The following is a 19,745-nucleotide window of genomic DNA, read 5'->3' as shown; positions in this document are numbered from 1 at the left end:
CAAATCCATCTGAGTGTTTGCAGGTGTTATTAGCAGGAAAATGAATCCGAAGTGAAGGAGCTGGGACTTGAATTGAGATGGGCTGCTGGTGTCTTTTTTTTTTTAAACATTTATTTATTTTATTACAAAGTCAGACATACAGAGAGGAGGAGAGACAGAGAGGAAGATCTTCCATCCGATGATTCACTCCCCAAGTGAGCCGCAATGGGCCGGTGCGCGCCAATCCGAAGCCGGGAACCGGGAACCTCGCCCGGGTCTCCCACGCGGGTGCAGGGTCCCAATGCATTGGGCCGTCCTCAACTGCTTTCCCAGGCCACAAGCAGGGAGCTGGATGGGAAGCAGGGGTGCTGGGATTAGAACCAGCGCCCATATGGGAACCCGGTGCGTTCAAGGCGAGGACTTTAGCCGCTAGGCTACGCCGCCGGGCCTGGGCTGCTGGTGTCTTAACCGGCTGGACCATAACACTGGTTCCCGGTGGGTGGGTGGAGACACTAAGAGAGATCTTCCATCCACTGGTTAACTCCTCACTTTCTGGGGCAGGACCAGGCCAAAGTCAGAGGCCAGGCGCTTCATCCGGTTCTCCCACCTGGGATTGTAAGATTTTAACCAGCTGCTGTTTTGCAGCTTTCCATGGTTGCTGCCATCTTTGGTTAAAACTGATGGGAGCCTGATTACTCTGAAGATGTTCCGTACTGAACTTTAGATAACTCTTTAAACATTTTTAGTATTTCTTTATATTCCTTAAACTTTACATAACTTTTTAAAGATTTATTTATTTTTATGGGAAAGATACACAGAGGAGGAGAGACAAAGAGGAAAATCTTTCGCCCACTGATTCACTCCCTAAGTAGCTGCAACAGCCAGAGCTGTGCTGATCCAAAGCCAGGAGCCTGGAGCCCCTTCCAGGTCTCCCATGCGGGTGCAGGGTCCCAAGGCTTTGGCAGTCCTTGACTGCTTTCCCAGGCCACAGCAGGGAGCTGGATGGGAAGTGGAGCAGCTGGGGTTAGAACTGCGCCTTCAGGGCGAGGACTTTAGCCACTAGGCTACTACTTTGGGCTACTACTTTGGTGAATTTTCTATTATAGCTTTTTTCTTAATTTTCTTAATTTGTTATATATAATTATACAAAACAGTATAGTTAAGTGAACTATCAGTCGTCCTGTTCCTATGGCTTATTGTAGTTGAGGAATTTTTGGGGAGAGTTCGACACATTATTTCCTGAAATGAAAAAAAAAAATGAAACAAACAAATCAGTGTTTAGTTTCACCTTGAACATTGAGCAACAGACATACTGTTCTGGTTACTTATTAGAAAAGAGTGATAAGGTATTCAATTTAGTGGTCATTATTTTCCTCGTGTCACAATGTCCTTTTAATAATTAGCCTGATGTGACCAAGTGGTGTGAGAAGAATCAGTCAGTGCTGCTTTCTGCCGGTACCAGGAGGGGAGCACACTTTCCGTGGTAGCTCAGGTTCCTGGGCATTCAGTGCAGTGGGACAGGGTGCTGGGGCCACAGAGCACTGTGCTGGCTCTGGAGTGAAGCCTGGTGGTGGGAACAAGAGAAGGGGAGAAGGGTGATCGCTCTGGAACTTTACCCGTGCCAGATATTTCCTTTAGCAAATAGCATGCTTCTGTCTAGGTTTTGGCTGGCACCCTGAGTTGGCAGTACTGTGCAGACAGGCATGTACCAATACGCACTCTGAGGGACTTTTGCCCTCTTTCCCTCATGGAAACCAGGAAGAGGATCTTGCTGGTGAGGTAGCTTTCACACCGTCTTGCTGTAGTAAGTGTGGTGTGATGTGTCTGAGGAGAAGGCGTGACCTTGCAGAGACCTAAGGAATCCTGAATTTTAAGTTGCTTATTTTTCTTCCAAGGATGAATGATCGCCTTTGCTGTCACACCAGGACATTGGTCTAACAGTTCTGCGTGTTAGCTCTTCTGAAAATGGGGTATCTTCCATGAACAAAGACACACGTGAACTGCATGATGGGTAGCTACTTTTAGTTATTTCAGTGTGAATTTTTATGTTTTACTGGATAGATCTCAGTGTGTCGGATTGGAAAATTTTGCTAGAGACTTTGCAAGATGTGCAGATGGTAAATGCAGGTATTACATGTTCAAAATCTGGTCAGTTCTGAAACATACCTGGCTCCCTCACCAAGGGTTTTGAGTGAGAAATTATGGAACTGATTAATATTTATGGGATCCAGCATCCCCTCCCTTAGGTTCTGCATGGAGGCCTATTGTCCGTTGACCTCACCAGTATTGTAGGTGACTTTTTAAAAAAAATATTTATTTATTTATTTTTGTTACAAAGTCAGATATACAGAGAGGAGAGACAGAGACAGAGAGGAAGATCTTCCGTCCGATGATTCACTCCCCAAGTGAGCCGCAACGGCCGGTGCTGTGGTGATCCGAAGCCTGGAACTAGGAACCTCTTCTGGGTCTCCCACGCGGGTGCGGGGTCCCAAAGTCTTGGGCCATCCTCGACTGCTTTTCCAGGCCACAAGCGGGGAGCTGGATGGGAAGTGGAGCTGCCGGGATTAGAACCGGTGCCCACATGGGATCCCCGCACATTCAAGGCAAGGACTTTAGCCGCTAGGCCATGCCACCGGGCCCTGTAGATGACTTTTTTTTTATACTATTTTAAAAATTTGTTACATTGCATTATGTGATACAATTTAATAGGCAGTGGGATTCCCCCCACCCCTCCCTAAACCCCCAGCCCCCCTCCCATGGTGGACTCCTCCACCCTGTTGTGTTACCACAGTTCAAATTCAGCTGAGATTCTTTCATTGGAAGCATCTACCAGGAATAAAGTCCAGCATCATATTGTCCAGATAAGTTCATCAGTTCCTTGGGGAGACCATCTCTGATCTGAAGGTAGAGCTGGCAGAGTGTTTTTGACATTTCAAAGGATCTGAATTGCTGCCATTCTCACCACTCCAAGCACAAGGCGGTCTCTGGAGAATCCACTGATTGACGTAGTCCATCATAGAGTCTCCATTTGCCCAGCGCTTACATTGCCAACTCATAGCTGCGTTTAAGAAGGTTTATTTCTTTATTTGGGAAGCAGAGTGATATAGAGAGAGTGAGACAAAGGAAAAAGATACATCTTTCTTCTGCTAGTTCACTCCCCAAAAGTCCACTGCAGCTAGGTATGGGCTGGTCCAAAGCCAGGAGCCTGAAACTCCACTCAGATCTCTTGTGTGAGTGTCAGGAGCCCAGGTACTTTTTTTTTTTAAAGGTTTATTTATTTATTTATTTATTTATTTTTAAAGATTTATTATTATTGCAAAGCCGGATATACGGAGAGGAGGAGAGACAGAAAGGAAGATCTTCCATCTGATGTTTCACTCCCCAAGCGAGCCGCAACGGGCCAGTACATGCCGATCCGAAGCCGGGAACCAGGAACCTCTTCCAGGTCTCCCATGCAGGGTCCCAAAGCTTTGGGCCGTCCTCGACTGCTTTCCCAGGCCACAAGCAGGGAGCTGGATGGGAAGTGGAGCTGCTGGGATAAGAACCGGCGCCCATATGGGATCCCGGCACTTTCAAGGCGAGGACTTTAGCAGCTAGGCCACGCCGCCGGGCCCGGTTTATTTATTTTTATTAGAAAGTCAGATATACAGAGAGGAGGAGAGACTTAGAGGAAGATCTTCTGTCCGATGATTTACTCCCAAAGTGGCTGCAGTGGCTGGAGCTGTGCCGATCTGAAGCCAAGAGCCAGGAACCTTTTCCAGATCTCCCGTGTGGGTGCAGGGTCCCAAGGCTTTGGGCCGTCCTCGACTGCTTTCCAAGCCCACAAGCAGGGAGCTCGATGGGGAGTGGGGCTGTTGGGATTAGAACCGGCGCCCATATGGGATCCCGGCGAGTACAATGCGAGGACCTTCGCCACTAGGCTGCCACGCCCAACTATAAATCATCTTCAAAATTATTTAAAAAGTAGATGTGGATACTTGGTTCAGTAGTTATGTTGCTGCTAGGAACCCGCACACACTGTAATGCAGTGCTGGTTTGAATGTTGGTTCCCTGTGTCTGAGCCAGCTTGCTGGTGATGTTGGGCCTGTCAGGCAGCAGGGGATGCTCCCGGGTGGGAGTCCGCGACTTGCTTCTGCAGGGCTGCTGGCTTTGTCCCTACCCAGCTTGCTGCTGGCATTTCAGGAGTGATACCACAAATGAGTGGCTTTCCTTTTCTCTTTCTCTCTTTCTGACTTTCAATTAAAATGATTTTGTTAAAAAAGATGCACTTAACTATTCATATTTTTGAAACTTTGGTTTTGCATTTTATGTTTTGAATTTTTCCAGACTCATATTTTCAGTCCTAACTTTAAAATTACCTGTAATTTGACCTGACAGTGGTTTTCAGATTTCCCCTGGTCCTTTTCAGTACCATCTCCTCATTTGAACTGTTTGTCTCAGTGTCCAACCTCTGTTTTACCCATTTTCCAGAAAGCTAAGGCCCAGCTCAGTGAGCTCACATTGTTCGCTTGCTTGAAATGTGTTGGTAGTATTTGTTGTGTCTGTTTATTCAAGTCTTGGCAGTTTAGTGTGTGAAGGACTGGAGACTGATGGCTGACCTTAACTTTGGTGAAGTCTTTTCACGTTTCCTCAACTGTAAGATGAGGGGAGTTACATGTTCTTGACTCTCCTATGGTTGTGGAGAGACCGATGTGATAGGAGGGTCGATCCCGGAGGAGTTCAGAAGCAGAGGTTTGTTAGTGTCCGCTGGCAGGTGGCTTGAATAGGGTGAGGTTAAATGAGATGAAGTGAACTGTGTGGAAGATTGTGGTCATACTGTGTAATGTACATGTAACTGGTGTTTTAACAGGCAGAATGGAGCAAGCTTCTTTGGGTGGGAGAGGGGCTCTGCCGGATGCTGATGGAGTAGCTGTAGTTAAGAATGTTCCAGAACCTGAGCGGCCCTGGGGGACCTACCTGAAACCTGCAACTGCTTGTCCTCTCCGCTGCTTTCCTCAGTGGAAACGGTGGTGAGTCTGACCACTTCTCTCTTGTTCTTACAGCTCTATTACCAAGTCCTCAATTTTGGAATGATCGTCTCCTCGGCCCTGATGATCTGGAAGGGGCTGATGGTGATCACGGGAAGTGAGAGTCCGATTGTGGTGGTGCTCAGGTAGGAACCAGCTCTTGTGTTCAATGCCAGGAATCTCAAGGTCATTACATGTGAGGAAAATTGAGATATTGAAAACTGGTATATCAGGCCTTAGGAGCTACCTTCCCAAAAGAGCCTGAAAGAGAATTGGGTACTATTTCTTTTGTCTTTCTTTATTCTTCTTCTTCTTTTTTTTTTAATTGGAAAGTCAGCTATACAGAGAGGAGGAGAGGCAGAGAGGAAGATCTTCCGTCCAATGATTCACTCCCCAAGAGGCCACAGTGGCCAGAACTGAGCCGATCCAAATCCAGGAGCCGGAAGCCTCTTCCAGGTCTCTCATGTGGGTGCAGGGTTCCAAGACTTTGGGCCGTCCTCGACTGCTTTCCCAAGCCACAAGCAGGGAGCTGGATGGGAAGTGGGGCTGTCGGGATAGAACTGGCGCCCATATGGGTTCCCTGGGGTGTAACTTCTAGGCTACAGCACTGGGCCCAGTACTATTTCTTTTTTTTTTTTTTTCAAAGATTTGTTCATTTTTATTGCAACGTCAGATATACAGAGAGGAGGAGAGACAGAGAGGAAGATCTTCTGTCTGATGATTCACTCCCCAAGTGACCGCAACGGCCGGTGCTATGCCAATCCGAAGCCGGGAAACAGGAACCTCTTCTGGGTCTCCCACACGGGTGCAGGATCCCAAAGCTTTGGGACGTCCTCAACTGCTTTCCCAGGCCACAAGCAGGGAGCTGGATGGGAAGCAGGGGTGCCGGGATTAGAACCGGCGCCCATATGGGATCCCAGGCGTTCAAGGCGAGGACTTTAGCCTCTAGGCCACGGTGCAGGGCCACAGTACTATTTCTTAATGGTGAAACATTTTCACCTTGAAACAAATACCCTTTCAGAACCCCAGAGAGCCTGGTGACGTGTTCATGAAATGGTTGGTATGCAATCTGTGTTTTTCCCACATCCCTAAAGAAAGTGTTTCAGTGGGTAAGACCTGTGTTTTGTTGTTTATTCATTAGATTTTTAATGGAAACTTCATGTTCTCAATGTCAGTACAGAGTTCACTAAATCTGTTTTCTGCTGACTTTTAAATATCACTTCTAACCTTGGCTTCAGGAATTTTGAAGTATTAATACCATCTTTTAAAGTGACAGTACAAACAGTACTGTTTTTGTTTTACTCTACTTCCTTTCCTATATTTGCATTCACACTCTTTTTTCTTAAAGGTGGTTTTTTTTTTTTTTTTTGGATTTATTTGTCTTTAATTGGAAAGGCAGATGTACAAAGAGAAGTAGAGACAGAGAGAGGAAGAGCCTCCATCTGATGGTTCACTCCCCAAGTGGCTTCAATGGCTGGAGCTGAGCCAGTCCGAAGCCAATAGCTTTTCTTTTTTTTTCTTTTTATTTATTTATTTATTTATTTAAAGATTTATTTACTTTATTACAAAGTCAGACATACAGAGAGGAGGAGAGACAGAGAAGAAGATCTTCCGTCCGATGATTCACTCCCCAAGTGACCACAACGGCCGGTGCGCGCCGATCCGAAGCCAGGAGCCAGGAACCTCTTCCGGGTCTCTCACACGGGTACAGTGTCCCAATGCATCGGGCCGTCCTCAACTGCCTTCCCAGGCCACAAGCAGGGAGCTGGATGGGAAGTGGAGCTGCCGGGACCAGAACCGGCGCCCACATGGGATCCGGGTGCGTTCAACGCGAGGACCTCAGCTGCTAGGCTACGCCGCCGGGCCTGCCAATAGCTTTTCCAGGCCTCCCATGCAGGTGCAAGGTCCCAAGGCTTTGGGACGTCCTCTACTGCTTTCCCAGGCCACAGGCAGGGAGCTGGATGGAAAGTGGAGCCTCTGGGGTGTAAACTGGTGTCCATATGGGATCCTGGTGCATGCAAGGTGTGAACTTTAGCTAGTAGATTACTGCAGTGGCCCTGCATTCATACTCTTGTTTTTAAACCTCATGCAGAAACTCCTTTGTGGATAATTAGCACTTGGTGTTTTAATGAAATTATTCTGTCTTAATTTAGGTTTAATTTTGTAACTATCTCAGATCATTTGTGGAGATAATCAAGTTCAAATATTAATGATTAACGTTGTTTATAGCCCAGTAATAGTGTGATGTGTTTGGTGTCAGTGACCTGAGGAGTTGTGACAGTTAGTGATGTGAATGTAGTCGTCTCCTTCCAAAGTTTCCTCCCTCCCTCTTCATTTGCTTACGTTGGAGATAACACTAAGGTTTCTCTGAACAAGATGAATTTGATTCTTTTCTGTCATATTCTCATGTACTTTGAGCTCCTTGCAGTGAGTGGTTAGAGGCATTGGATCTCCAGTTCCTACTTATATCTCATCTGTATTCTTACTTATCCTTGTACCTTGATTCTGTCTATTCTTGTTTGTCTGTTTAAAGATTTGTTTATTTTAAAGGCAGAACAAAGCAAGAGAGAAAGAAAGAGAGAGTTTCCACCTGCTGGTTCATCCCCCAAAATGGCTGCGGTGGCCAGGTGTGGGCCAGGCTGAAGCTGGAGCCAGGCTCTTCCTTTGTCTTTGTGTCCCACGTAGGGCCAGGGACCCCAGGTATTTGGCTATCTGCTGTCGCATTGCTAGCCTCATTAGCAGGGATCTGGATTGAAAGCAGAGTAGCTAGGACTGAAACTGTTACTCTGATGTGGGATGCCAACTTTGCAGTGCTACCACTGCACATCACAGCACCAACCTTTTAATTCTGTTTTTGTTAATAAATGCAGCTACAATTTTAGAACCTAAGGAAATGTTTTGATTTTGCTCCTGGGAAAATATTTCATGTTGTAATTAAGCATTACTCTGATTCTACCCCGGAAATATAGTGTTGGATCTCTATCTCTTACTGTCTAGTGACAGCCTTGAGCAAGTCTCTTATTTACTAAACCGTAGTTTGCTCATCCACAAAAGGAAAGCTGTAGCTAGATGTCAGCAGAGGACTGCTGCTGCTTTTTGAGTTTTGGTGTTTCCAGGCTTGCGCTCAGAAGAGAGTCTCAGGTTAGGACGTGTTCAAGCACCAACAATAGGAGAACTGATGATTGCTACTCTTGGAGGGAAGAAGGTAGGGGGAGTCCCCTGAGGCTGCTTTTGGGGATTCTTCTGGGGTTATTTCAGATTTAGTTTCTACAGTAGAGGTGTTTAGGCACAGCTAGCCTCTAGCCTCAGGATTAGACCAGAGAACCTACTGACAGCAGGTGGTGCTGAGAGTGGCTGGGAATACTTGGAAGGGGTGTTTGCCCTGAGTGCTGAGATCTTCTGGTCCCCTATTTGGAAGAAAGAAGAGAAATCAGGCGGTGTTACAGAAGAATCTAGTCAGGGCCAGAAGGGCAGGTTTTGCATGGGTGACAGGGCTTTGTGTAACTCCAAGGAGTATAGCTTTTACCTGGAACCACATAGGACTCAAAGGATACATGCCAACTGACCCACATTTTTTTTTAGATAATTATTTAATTTGCAAAGTCAGATATATATATATATATATATATATACACACACACACACACACACACACATATATATATATAGAGAGAGAGAGGAGGAAAGAGAGGAAGATCTTCCATCTGATGATTCACTCCCAAAGTGACTGCAACGGCTGGTGCTGCGCCATTCCAAAGCCAGGACCAGGAGTTTCTTCTGGATCTCCCACGTGGGTGCAGGGTTCCAAGGCTTTGGGCCGTCCTCGACTGCCTTCCCAGGCCACAAGCAGGGAGCTGGATAGGAAGCGAGGCCGCTGGGATTAGAACTGGCGCCCATATGGGATCGTGCGGCATGTTCAAGGCAAGGACTTTAGCCACTACGCCACCTTGCCTGCGCCCAACTGACCCACTTTTAGGACTCTCATTCATTTATTGAAGTGACACTTAGGCAACATTCAAATGTGTATTTTTTTTAAATAGAATTGAAGTGAATAAAGCATTAAAATGTGATGAAATTTATCGTCATGGCTATATTTAAGTCATACTCTAATCAAATTAATAGTAAGGAATTTATTAGCAATTTATTTCATGTTTAAAAAGTTTTCCCTTGGACAGAGGACAAAACAAATGGATCAATTACCCCAGTCAAGTGTTGGCAGTGAAAATCTGGCAGACGGAGACTGTCAGCCAGTGGATTCTGGAGAGATTTCATTGTGCATGCAGTGGTGAGATTGGCAGCAATTCAGAACTGTTGAACTATCAAAACCACTTAAGCAGTGCCCTCGGAGCATGCCCCATGTCGGGGACCTGGGATGGGTGGGAGGCTGGGTGGGGCTTCTCCCTTTATCTCCCCCTTCCTCCAAATACAGAAAAAAATGTGGAAACAATGGTGTTACCCACTTTCCTGTAGCCCTTGATCCTTTGTGCCCTAATCAACAATGTCAAGACCATCAAAATAAAATAATAGTAATTATTATTATTAAAAAGCTTTCCCTTGGAGTCATTGTTGTGAAGTAGCAGTTAGAGTCTCCACCTGCAGTGCCAGCGTCTCATATGAACACTGATTCATGTCCTGGCTGCTTCTCTTCCAGTCCATTTCTCTGTTAATGCCCTGGCTCAAGTGCCTGGACCCCTGCAATCCATGTTGGAAACCTAGAAGCAACTTCTGTCTCCCAGCTTTAGTCAGGGCCAGCCCTGGCCATTGCAGTCATCTGGGGAGTGACCCAGCAGACGGATGATCTCTCTGTAACTCAGCCTTTCCAGTACATACATACATAAAATTTTTAAGATTTATTTATTTTTATTGGCAAGGCAGAGTTACAGAGAGAAAGAGAGATAGATCTTCTGTCCTCTGGTTCATTCCCCAAGTGGCCACAACAGCTAGAGCTGAGCTGAACTGAAACCAGGATTCCGGAACTTCTTCGAGGTCTCCCACATGGGTACAGGGTCCCAAAAATCAGTTCTGGTCCTGGCTGCTCTGCTTCCAAACCAGCTCCCTACTAATGTTTCTGGATAAGTCAGTAGAAGTTGGCCCACATACAACCAGTTAGAGTTACTGGCTGCTGGGTTCAGTTTGGCCCAACCTTGTGCCATTGTGCCCATTTGGGGAATGAGCCAGCAGATGACAGATTGTGTGTGTGTGTGTGTGTATATAGCCCCCTCCTCCCTCCTGGTAACTCTGCCTTTCAAATAAATAATTCTGTTTTTCCTTTTCATTTCTTTTTTAAATTTAATTTTACTTGGAAAATTATGAATGTTACTGAATTTTATTTATTTAAATTTTATTTTGGACGATATTTACATAGTTGATCAAGGTGGAAAGGATCTAGGGTTAGAGGAAAATGGGTACCATTGTTTCCAAATTTTCTTCCTCTTGTATCTGGGAGATGGGGGAGATTGGGGCAGAAGTCAAACCCAGCCTCCTAGCTGCCCCAGTACCCTGGGGATGGGGAATAGCCATCTGATATCAATCCAGGGTCCCTGATGTAGAGCATGTTCCAAGGGTTCTGCTGAAGTGATTTCGATAGTTCTGAAATGCTGTCAATCTCATTCGCTGATCCAAGGGTGAAGAAACCCTTCCAATGTCCATTGGCTGATAAAGCTGACTTTAGAGTCTCCATTTGCCCAGATATTTGCTGTTAACGCCTGGCTGGGGGAAATGGACTAATTTGTTCTGCCTCCTTCCTCTGCTGTGATACCAGATGTCTTCTGCAGGCCCCAGTGGGCTGCCACATCTTCCATGTGCATGTGGGCCTACCATCCACTGTTAACATCTTTTCCACTGAGGAGGCCCAGTTCTGACACATGGACTCTATATGTTACACACACTCTCTACAGACCACCAATCCTGGATGTGAGCCCTCATGTCCTTGCATATTCTCATTGCGCCTACCCCTAGATCCCCTGGAACCCTGCACACTGAGCCTGCACTGGTGGTGCCAGGTGGCCAGTGGGCTTCACCTGGTGCCATTGGTGCCCCAGACAGCATGAACTGGGCCCCGCTGGACCTCCCATTCCTAGAGCTCATGTACCCAGCACCCAGCATGCAGGCAGGCTTAAGGACCCAGGCCCCTTCACCCCATTCACCCACCTCTGGGGCTTATGGAACAACTGACATCCACCTGCAGGTGGGCCATGTGACCCATGCCATGTGACCCAACCCCAGGGCTCACAACCCTCCCATTCCCCTACCCGCATGTCTTTAGAAGAAAAATAAATAGAATAGGTTAAGTGACTTTGCTGGCACACTGGTATAGTTAACACAGATTAGGCATTAACCAGGCCCAGAATTCCCTCCAGCTATTATCTGCTTTTCTCCCAGCAGTGTAGCACTTGCCTAGGTACAGTGCAACCTAGGCCATTGCCCACAGCTGGGATTACATTTTATTTTTAATTTTGTTCATTGTTGAGAAAGATGCCTGACCATTTTTGCCTGTGTATAGGGTGGAAGGATGGGGAGAGGGTCACCTCAGTCCACATCAGCAACTGGCAGTGGGGGAATGGTCCTTTGGTGTGCCTTTGAGACCCCTATTTGGGGAAGAGTGTTTCATGGGTGTTACTTGAGTGATTTTGATAGCCCTGAGGTATTGACAGTTTCATTGTTCCAGTGTTGAGAAAATCTCCAAAATCTGTTGGTTGACAGACTCCATCTTTAGTTATCCACAGACCCAGGAACATGCTGCAAAGCTTGGCCAGAATTGTCTAGTCTGTTCTGCTTGCCGGAGTATCACAGGATGTTTGGTCCAACCTTGGAGTGTCTGTATCGGGTCTAGGCCTTCTCAGTTGCTGATACCTGTGCCAGTAGACAGTATGTCCAAATGTACATGGGGAAATGATGGCCAGCTCATCTAGGCAGGCAGGGATGTGATTTTTCTTGTGGCCAGATGTGAGACCAGCAGTCCAGTCTGGGAGTCCATAAAGAGACCTCATCTGGGGTGACCTCAGACCTGACTCTTGTGTGTACCAGTCAGTGCAGGGTGAGGTGTGATCTGTCACCTACGCCATCGATACTGGTGGATGCAACATTGGTTCTGCTTCAGCCCTATATCTCACATGCCACAGGCCTGGTCCTCATGCCTGCCAGCAAGTGCAGCAGCATGGTTAGGGTATCTGCCAATAACCCCCACCAGGGTTGCCCCCAGTTCAGGTTTTTTTGCTTGCCTATATCTCTTGCAGCCTAGCTTGGTCTGGCCCAGCCCACATCCCATCCATCTCTCTCACACATGGGTGCTGCAGCTTAACTTAGTCCAACCCATTCTCAGACCTGGCCCTCACCATATGCTGAGAAGTGTTGTTGCCTTGTCCAGCCTGGCCTGTCCCCAGCCCTCGTTCTTGTGCTCACCAGTGATAGGTACAGCCTAGCAGGAAAGTGCCCACAGTTCTGCCAGCCATGTTCCCAGCCATGGAATTTGTGCCTACCAGGGGATACTACAGTCCAGAGTGATATGACTTATACCTAGTGCTGGCAGTTACCAGCTGGTGCTGCAGCTTAGCTTAGCTGACCTATACTGATTTGGGTTCTTGTACCCATCAATGGGTACAGGAGCCTAGCCCAGCCTGGCCTGCTTTCATACCCAGCTCTCACACTCATCCGTGGAAGCAACAGCCTACTACTTCCCGCAGTTCCCCTACCAGGCCCAATCCCAGCCGTGAATCTTGTGTGTGCCAGCAGCTGCTGCGGCCCAGTCTGAGATATCTCGCCCCAAGTCTTGACATTTGCCAGGAGATGCTACAACTGACTTAGCCCAACCTTTCCCCAGACCCAGCTATAGCTGTTGGATGCAGCAGTCTAGTTTATTCTGGCCTCCCCCAGCCCTAATGTGAACTAGTCAGTGTTGTCGTCCAACCCAGTTTGGCCTACAGCCTGTCTTGGCTCTCATTCATGCCAATGTGTGCTGTGGACTGACCCTGCCTGGCTTGCTCCCAAGACCCAGCTCACACACATGCCAATGGGTGTTATAGCCATACCTGTTTTAGCCTGCTCCCAGCTCTGGCTCTTGCACTCACCAGCAAGAGCTGTGCCTAGCAGGGCAGCTCTCCTAAGTTCCCCTATCAGATCAGCTCCTAGTCCTGTGTCCCATGTGTGCTGTTGGGTGCTGCTGTCCCGACGTGGCTGGCCACCAGTCCTGGCACTCACTGGTGGGTACTGTGGCCTAACCTGACTGGCCTGTACCCATTCTAGCTCTCACCAGTGAGTGCTACAGTCTACCTCAGCTTGGCTCACACCCTGTCTGGTATGTCCCCCGACTCCTTCCCAGGGCTATCTGCAGCCTCCTCCCTTGGCAGAGATGGCATGTCCTGGCCCAGAGTTTCCCTGTCTTCCCACTTTTATTAAAAAAAAAAATAAGCAGCTATGCTGCTATACTAGTCTAGTTAACAGAAATTTGGCAGGCCCAGAATGTCCATCAGCTATTGGCTGCTTTTCTCCTAGCAGTGTAACACTTGCCCAGGTATAGAGCAAGCTAAACAGTTATCTACAGCCGGGCTCTTTTTAAAATCTTTAAAAAAGGTTTACTCTGGTTGATTTATTTAATGTTCTTCTCACTTTACTATGTGCTTTCATATCTATTTAAGTGCCATCTGTAAATGAATTCATAAATTCTTATTTCTCATTAGTTTCCTTTATTGAAGTCTAAAATCTTGTTGTCCATCCTATATAGGACTTATCCCTCTAATGTTGGCTAGGTACTTGAAATTCAGCATAATAACCATGAAACCCAGCTCCTGCTCTGAAAACCCCTTGTGGGATTTCTCTAACACCCTCACCATCTGTTCAGGTGCCAGTTTTAAGTTCGAGGAGTCGTTTTGATTTCCCCTTCTGTCACATCCAATTGGCCGCCACATTTGGTATTTTCCCATCCTTTGGTTTAGTCCATTTATATTTGTTCTCCTGCTATTCTGTTTTAAGCCCTCACCATTTCCTGCCTGGGTGTTGTAGTGACCTTTAAAGAAATGCTTTTATTAAATAAAAAAAGTTGAGAATCTAGGTAAGTCTGCTCAGAGGTGTGGGTGTCTGGATCTCCCAGCCATGTGACTGTGGCTGTGAGAAACTGTGCCGTGCCAGACATCCTGCTGGGAATCCTAGCTCCTTGTCTACTGCTGCCATGCGGTGGGAGAATCCTGGGCTTTGCGGGCCTGTTGACCACCCAGCAGTGAGCTCTTGGGTCTTGGGGGTATGGAATTACTGCCTAGGTACATCCATGGGATAAGGTCACTGTATGTATAGGTGAGGGATGAATCCTGAGGTAAACCCAGCTACACGGCCACTGTACTTGCATGTAAGCGAAGGGTACTGAGACCTGGTGGTTTGCAGGGGAGAGCCTGGAAGATCTGTATGGGCCAGACCCATGCACCAGCCCACATTGGAATCTGGAGTTGGGCTTGTTACCATGGAACATTGCTCACCACCACACGCCAGTTCATGCAAAAGCTAGGGCGGGGGCCTGTCTAGCAGGACTAGATCCCAGTACCTGACTGAATGTTGGAACAGGGGACGGGTCACATTAGGCAAGGCCATAACACTAACCAGCATGTGAGAGAACTGGGTCCGGGGGTAGATTAGGGGGGATATTTGGGCCAAACACTGTGGAAATACAAGTCTTGCTGGTTAGCTCAAGATTTGGGATGGTGATGAGCTGAGCTAGGTGTGACCATGGAACCTGCCAACATGGGTACAAAGACCAAGAATAGTTTGTGCAGGTCCAGGCTGCAACACCCGCATGCGCATGCTAAAACAGGGAGTGGAGCAGCCTGAGCTGCAACATGTACCAGTTCATACAACGCCAAGATGGAGGGGCAGGCTACGCAAGGGTCTAGCACCCACTGGCATGTGTGGAATCTGGGTCTGGGATTGAGCTGTGTAGGGGAACTTGGGAAGCTCCCTTATGGGGCCATAGCTCCCACTGGTGAGCACATGGTACAGGCCTGGGGGTTGAGCAAGCTGGGCAAGGTAGCTCCAACTGCTGGCAGATGTGTGGGTTGGTTTTAGATGGGGGCAGACCAGGCAGGGCCAAGCAAACCTTAGTTCACTGGCAAGTGCAGAGACCAGACTGGAGCGCAGATCATGCCGGGCCAGGCTGTTACATCTACCAGTTTGCATGAGCCAGGGATTTGAGCAGGCTGAGCAGTGTCAGGTTCCAGCACCCTCCAGTGAGTGGTGGGACTAGGGGCAGGCCAGGTTAGGCCAGGCTGCAGCATCCAAAAGCAAAGACCAAGACTGGGAAAGGACTATACCAAGCTGGAGTCTGAGCAACCACTGGCATGTGCAAGATCTGTGGCTGGGAACAGGCCTGGTTGAGGAGCTAAAGGACTCCCTGGCTTGGTTGTGGTTTCCACTGGTGTGTGTGAGGACTAGAGTGGGAGCTGCTATCAGGTCGGGACATTGCTGCATGGCACAAGTGTGCACTGGATCTGAGGTGCACCAGACTGGGCTCGACTCCAGCACCCACTGGTGCTCATGAGAACCACAATAGGTATAGGACGGGCTGGGCTATATTTCTGCCCCTGCTGAGCCATATGTGAGCGGTGTCTGGGTGTGGACCAGACTTGTGTAACACTCCACAGTAAAAACAAGAATGGGTGTAGGTTGGTCAGGAAAGGCCACTATTCCTTCTAGGGGAGGAGATGGACTAAGTAGGACTGGCCCATGGGTCCACTGATAAGTGAGAGATTTGGCATTGGGAGAGGTTCTGATGGAAGAGCCCAGTAGGGAAACTGTGGACACCTCCCTCTTGGGTTGCTACTCCAACTGCTGAACATGAGAACCAGGACTGGGGCAAGCATAGCTAGACAGAGAGTGGCACCTGCCAGCACATGTGTGGGCTGGATAATGGGGCTGGTTGGGTTGAACAAGGTTCAGTGTCCATTGACACGTATGAGAGCTGAATGAGCTGTGGGACAGACTGAACCAGTCTGCTGTACATACTGGCAAGCACAGGAACCAGGGCAGGGGGCGGGCCTGATGGGGCTTATTGCCGGTCGCTCTGACTAGGCTACAGCTCCCACTGGTGTATGTGAGGGCCGGATGTGTGGTGGACAGAATTGGGCTAGGCTACAACACCCATTGGTTGTGTAGAAGACAGGGCTGGAGACAGAAATGAATCAGCAATTGCAACCACCAGAAATGCATAAGCTGATTGGAGCAACAAACTGTGCTGAACCCTGTATTGGCAAGCACACACAAGAATCAGGTCTGGGATCACCTCAGACGAGGTTTCTTTGGGGTACCCCCAACTGAACTGCTGGACTCAGAATCCCAACCATGAAGAGAAGTGCAGGTTCCATGGTCTGACCACGGCGTGCATGTGTCAGATTTGGGCCTCCTCAGTGGCTTAGACAGAGCAGTGGACAGCATATCCAGGTGCACATGGAGGATGTGGCAGTGCATTGGAGTCTGCAGAGGACACCTGGTACCATAACAGAAGATGGAGGACAGAACAAGAAGATTACTACCCCAGCCAAGGGCTGGCAGTGAAAAGCTGGGCAAACAGAGACCCTAAGGTGGAAAATGTCAGCTAGTAGCTTCTGGAGAGATTTCATTGTACTTGGAGTGGTGAGATCGGCAGTAAATCAGAACTGACGAACTATCAAAACCTCCTGAGCAGGACCTTTGGAGTATGCTCCACATCACGGACCCTGGTGTGGTGTCATGTGACTGTCCTCCATCTCAGAGTACAGAGGTGACTGGGAGGTTGAGTGTGGCTTCTCCCCTTATCTCCCACTCCCGCAGCTACAGGAAGGAAAAAAAGAGAATGTGACAATAATACTCTCACCTACCTTCCTATAGCCCTTGACCCTTATCACCCTAATTAACTATATAAAAATCATCAAAATAAATAAATAAATCTTTAAAAAATAAAAATGTTAGCATGTTTTCATTATGAAATGAAAAACAACATACACAGCCAACAAGGTGGAATGAAATCACCTGTACTTCTGAGATGCAGTCATTAATATTTTAGAATCTTTTTCATTTATGTATTTATTTACTTGAAAGGCAGAGTTACACAGAGAGGAAGAGATGGAGAGAGCTTCCTTTGCTGGCTCACTCCCCGGGTGGCCACAGTGGCTGGAGCTGGGCTGGGCTGAAGCAAAGGGTCAGGACTTGTACCAAGCTGTGTTCTTTCCCAGGTACATCAGGGTACTGGATCAGAAGTGGAGTAGCCGGGACTTGAACCACAGTCCATCAGGGATGCTGATCCTATAGGAAGCCACTTTAACCGCTACACAACTGCACTGGCCCTTGTGCACATTTTTTAACTTTTTTTTTTTTTTTAATTTTGAAAGGTCAGATTCAGAGAGGAGGAGATAGAGAGAGAAAGATCTTCCATCCACTGGTTCACTCCTAAGTGGCCACAATGGCCAGAGCTAAGCCAATCTGAGGCCAGGAGCCAGGAGCTTATTCCACGTCTCCCACACGGGTGCAGGGTCCCAAGGCTTTGGGCCGTGCTAGACTGCTTTCCCAGGCCACAAAGAGGGAGCTGGAAGGAAAGTAGAGCAGCTGAGACACAAACTGGCGACCACATAGGATCTTGGCGCATGCAAGATGAGTATTTAACCACTAGGCTATCGCACTGGGTCCATTTATAAACATTTTTGAGGTAATGATGTATTTTTTTCTTTGGGTATCCTTCATTTCTATCTATATTTAGAAAGGGTTTTAAATAATACTTGTAATAATAACCAAATATTCAATTATTATAACCTGGATAGCTGACCTTCCTTTTTACTTTCACTTTCCTCTCAGGACTTGAGTGTTTTCTGGATGCTCCATCCCTTCTAAAGCAAACTTTCTTTTTTTTTTTTTTTTAAGGTTTATTTTTTTATTACAAAGTCAGATATACAGAGAGGAGGAGAGACAGAGAGGAAGATCCCTCGTCCTATGATTCACTCCCCAAGTGACTGCAACGGCCAGAGCTGCGCTGATCCAAAGCCAGGAGCCAAGAACTCTTCCGGATCTCCCACACGGGTGCAGCGTCCTAAGGCTTTGGGCTGCCCTTGACTGCTTTCCTAGGCCACAAGCAGAGAGCTGGATGGGAAGTGGGGCTACTGGGATTAGAACCGGTGCCCATATGGGATCCCGGTGCGTTCAAGATGAAGACTTTAGCCACTAGACCACCAAGTCAAGCCACATCTTTTTTTTCTAATTTTTTTTTAAAGATTTATTTTTATTACAAAGTCAGATATACAGAGAGGAGGAGAGACAGAGAGGAAGATCCCTCGTCCTATGATTCACTCCCCAAGTGACTGCAATGGCCAGTGCTGCGCCGATCTGTAGCCAAGAGCCAGGAACTTCCTCCAGGTCTCCCACGTGGGTCAGGGTCCCAAGACTTTGGGCCGTCCTCGACTGCTTTCCCAGGCCACAAGTAGGGAGCTGGATGGGAAGTGGGGCTGTTGGGATTAGAACCGGCCCCCATATGGGATCCTGGCATGTTTAAGGTGAGGACTTTAGCCTTTAGGCCACCGCACCGGGCCCTATAGCAGGAATGAGGGTCGCTGGATTTCCTAAGGTGGCTCTGAGGCAGATTCACTGAACACTGTTCACATCTCACCTTTATCATTTGGGTGATGCACATCTCTGCACTTGGCACAAGTCAGTCCTCAATAAGTATGAGTCATTCATCAAAGTGACTCAGCTTTGATGTTTAATTTATGCACTTTTCAAGTAATGCTTTATTTGAATGGAGAGTGTTAGTAATTTGAACAATGAATCCAGAGTACAGGGCTGCATCATGACACAGCAAGTTAGGCTGCTGCTTGGGATTATGCATTGCATATGGAGTGCTGTTTGAGGTCCCCCCTGCTCTGCTTCTCATCCAGCTCCTTGCTCAGCAGCCTGGGGAAGCAGCAGGTGACTGTGCAAATGCTGAAACCCCTGTGGCTCCCAGTGGTGACTCAGGAGGAGTTCCAGGCTCCTGGCTTTGGCCTGACCAAGCCCAAGTTCTTGCAGCCAGGGGAGGGGAGGTCTTTCCCTGTGTCACTCTGCCTTTCATGTAAATCAATAAATCTTTTGAAAATCAATGTAAAATCTGAAAAGTTTGTATTGAATGTCATACAGTATTTTCATCACATAATCCCTCTTCTGACTAAACACCTTCTGAAAAAGTGAGTTCACTACTTGGAGAAACAGAAAGTGTTAATAAGCATGAACTGAAAATTCTAAATTTTGTTACACAGTGAAATTGTCAGAAATCTTTAAAAATGTATGTGATACCTGCTGCCTCATCACTAATATTCTGATGTTAGTGATTTTTGATCTGGATTGAGACGTTGTTTTAAGTAGTTCTCCAGGGCCTGGCACAGTAGCCTAATGGCTAAATCCTTAACTTGCATGTGCCAGGATCTCATATGGGTGCCAGTTCTGATCCCGGTTGCTCAGCTTCCCATCCAGTTCCCTGTCTGTGACCTGTGAAAGCAGTAGAAGACGAGCCTAAATCTTGGGACCCTGCATCCATGTGGGAGACCCAGAAGAAGCTCCTGACTCCTGGCTTCGGATTGGCTTAGCTCCAGCTGTTGTGGCCACTTGAGTGAACCAGTGGATGGAAGATCATTCTTTCTGTGTCTCCTTCTCTTTGTATATCTTCCTTTCCAACAAAAAATAAATGTTAAGAAAGAAAAAATGTTTAAAGCAATGTTTAAAAAATGAAGAAAAGTCCCAGGTCAGTGACAGGTTTGTGGCTCAGTGTGTTAAGCTGCTGCTTGG

General features: G+C 47.5%; 1 protein-coding gene across 1 annotated transcript in view; it reads left to right on the top strand.

The window, feature by feature from the left end:
• The window catches only part of SEC11A (SEC11 homolog A, signal peptidase complex subunit), a 53,396-nt gene that overhangs the window by 13,684 nt on the left and 19,967 nt on the right, over positions 1 to 19,745 (top strand). The window contains exon 2 of the mRNA XM_004594604.3: positions 5,022 to 5,131. Coding sequence (XP_004594661.1) covers positions 5,022 to 5,131 — 110 coding nt within the window. The remainder of the gene's footprint in view (positions 1 to 5,021; positions 5,132 to 19,745) is intronic.

The sequence above is a fragment of the Ochotona princeps genome, chromosome 6, assembly GCF_030435755.1.
Source record: "Ochotona princeps isolate mOchPri1 chromosome 6, mOchPri1.hap1, whole genome shotgun sequence".
NCBI classification, from domain to species: Eukaryota; Metazoa; Chordata; class Mammalia; order Lagomorpha; family Ochotonidae; genus Ochotona; species Ochotona princeps.
The sequence above is the reverse complement of the archived record's forward strand: the minus strand, read 5'-3'. Positions and strand labels throughout refer to the sequence as shown.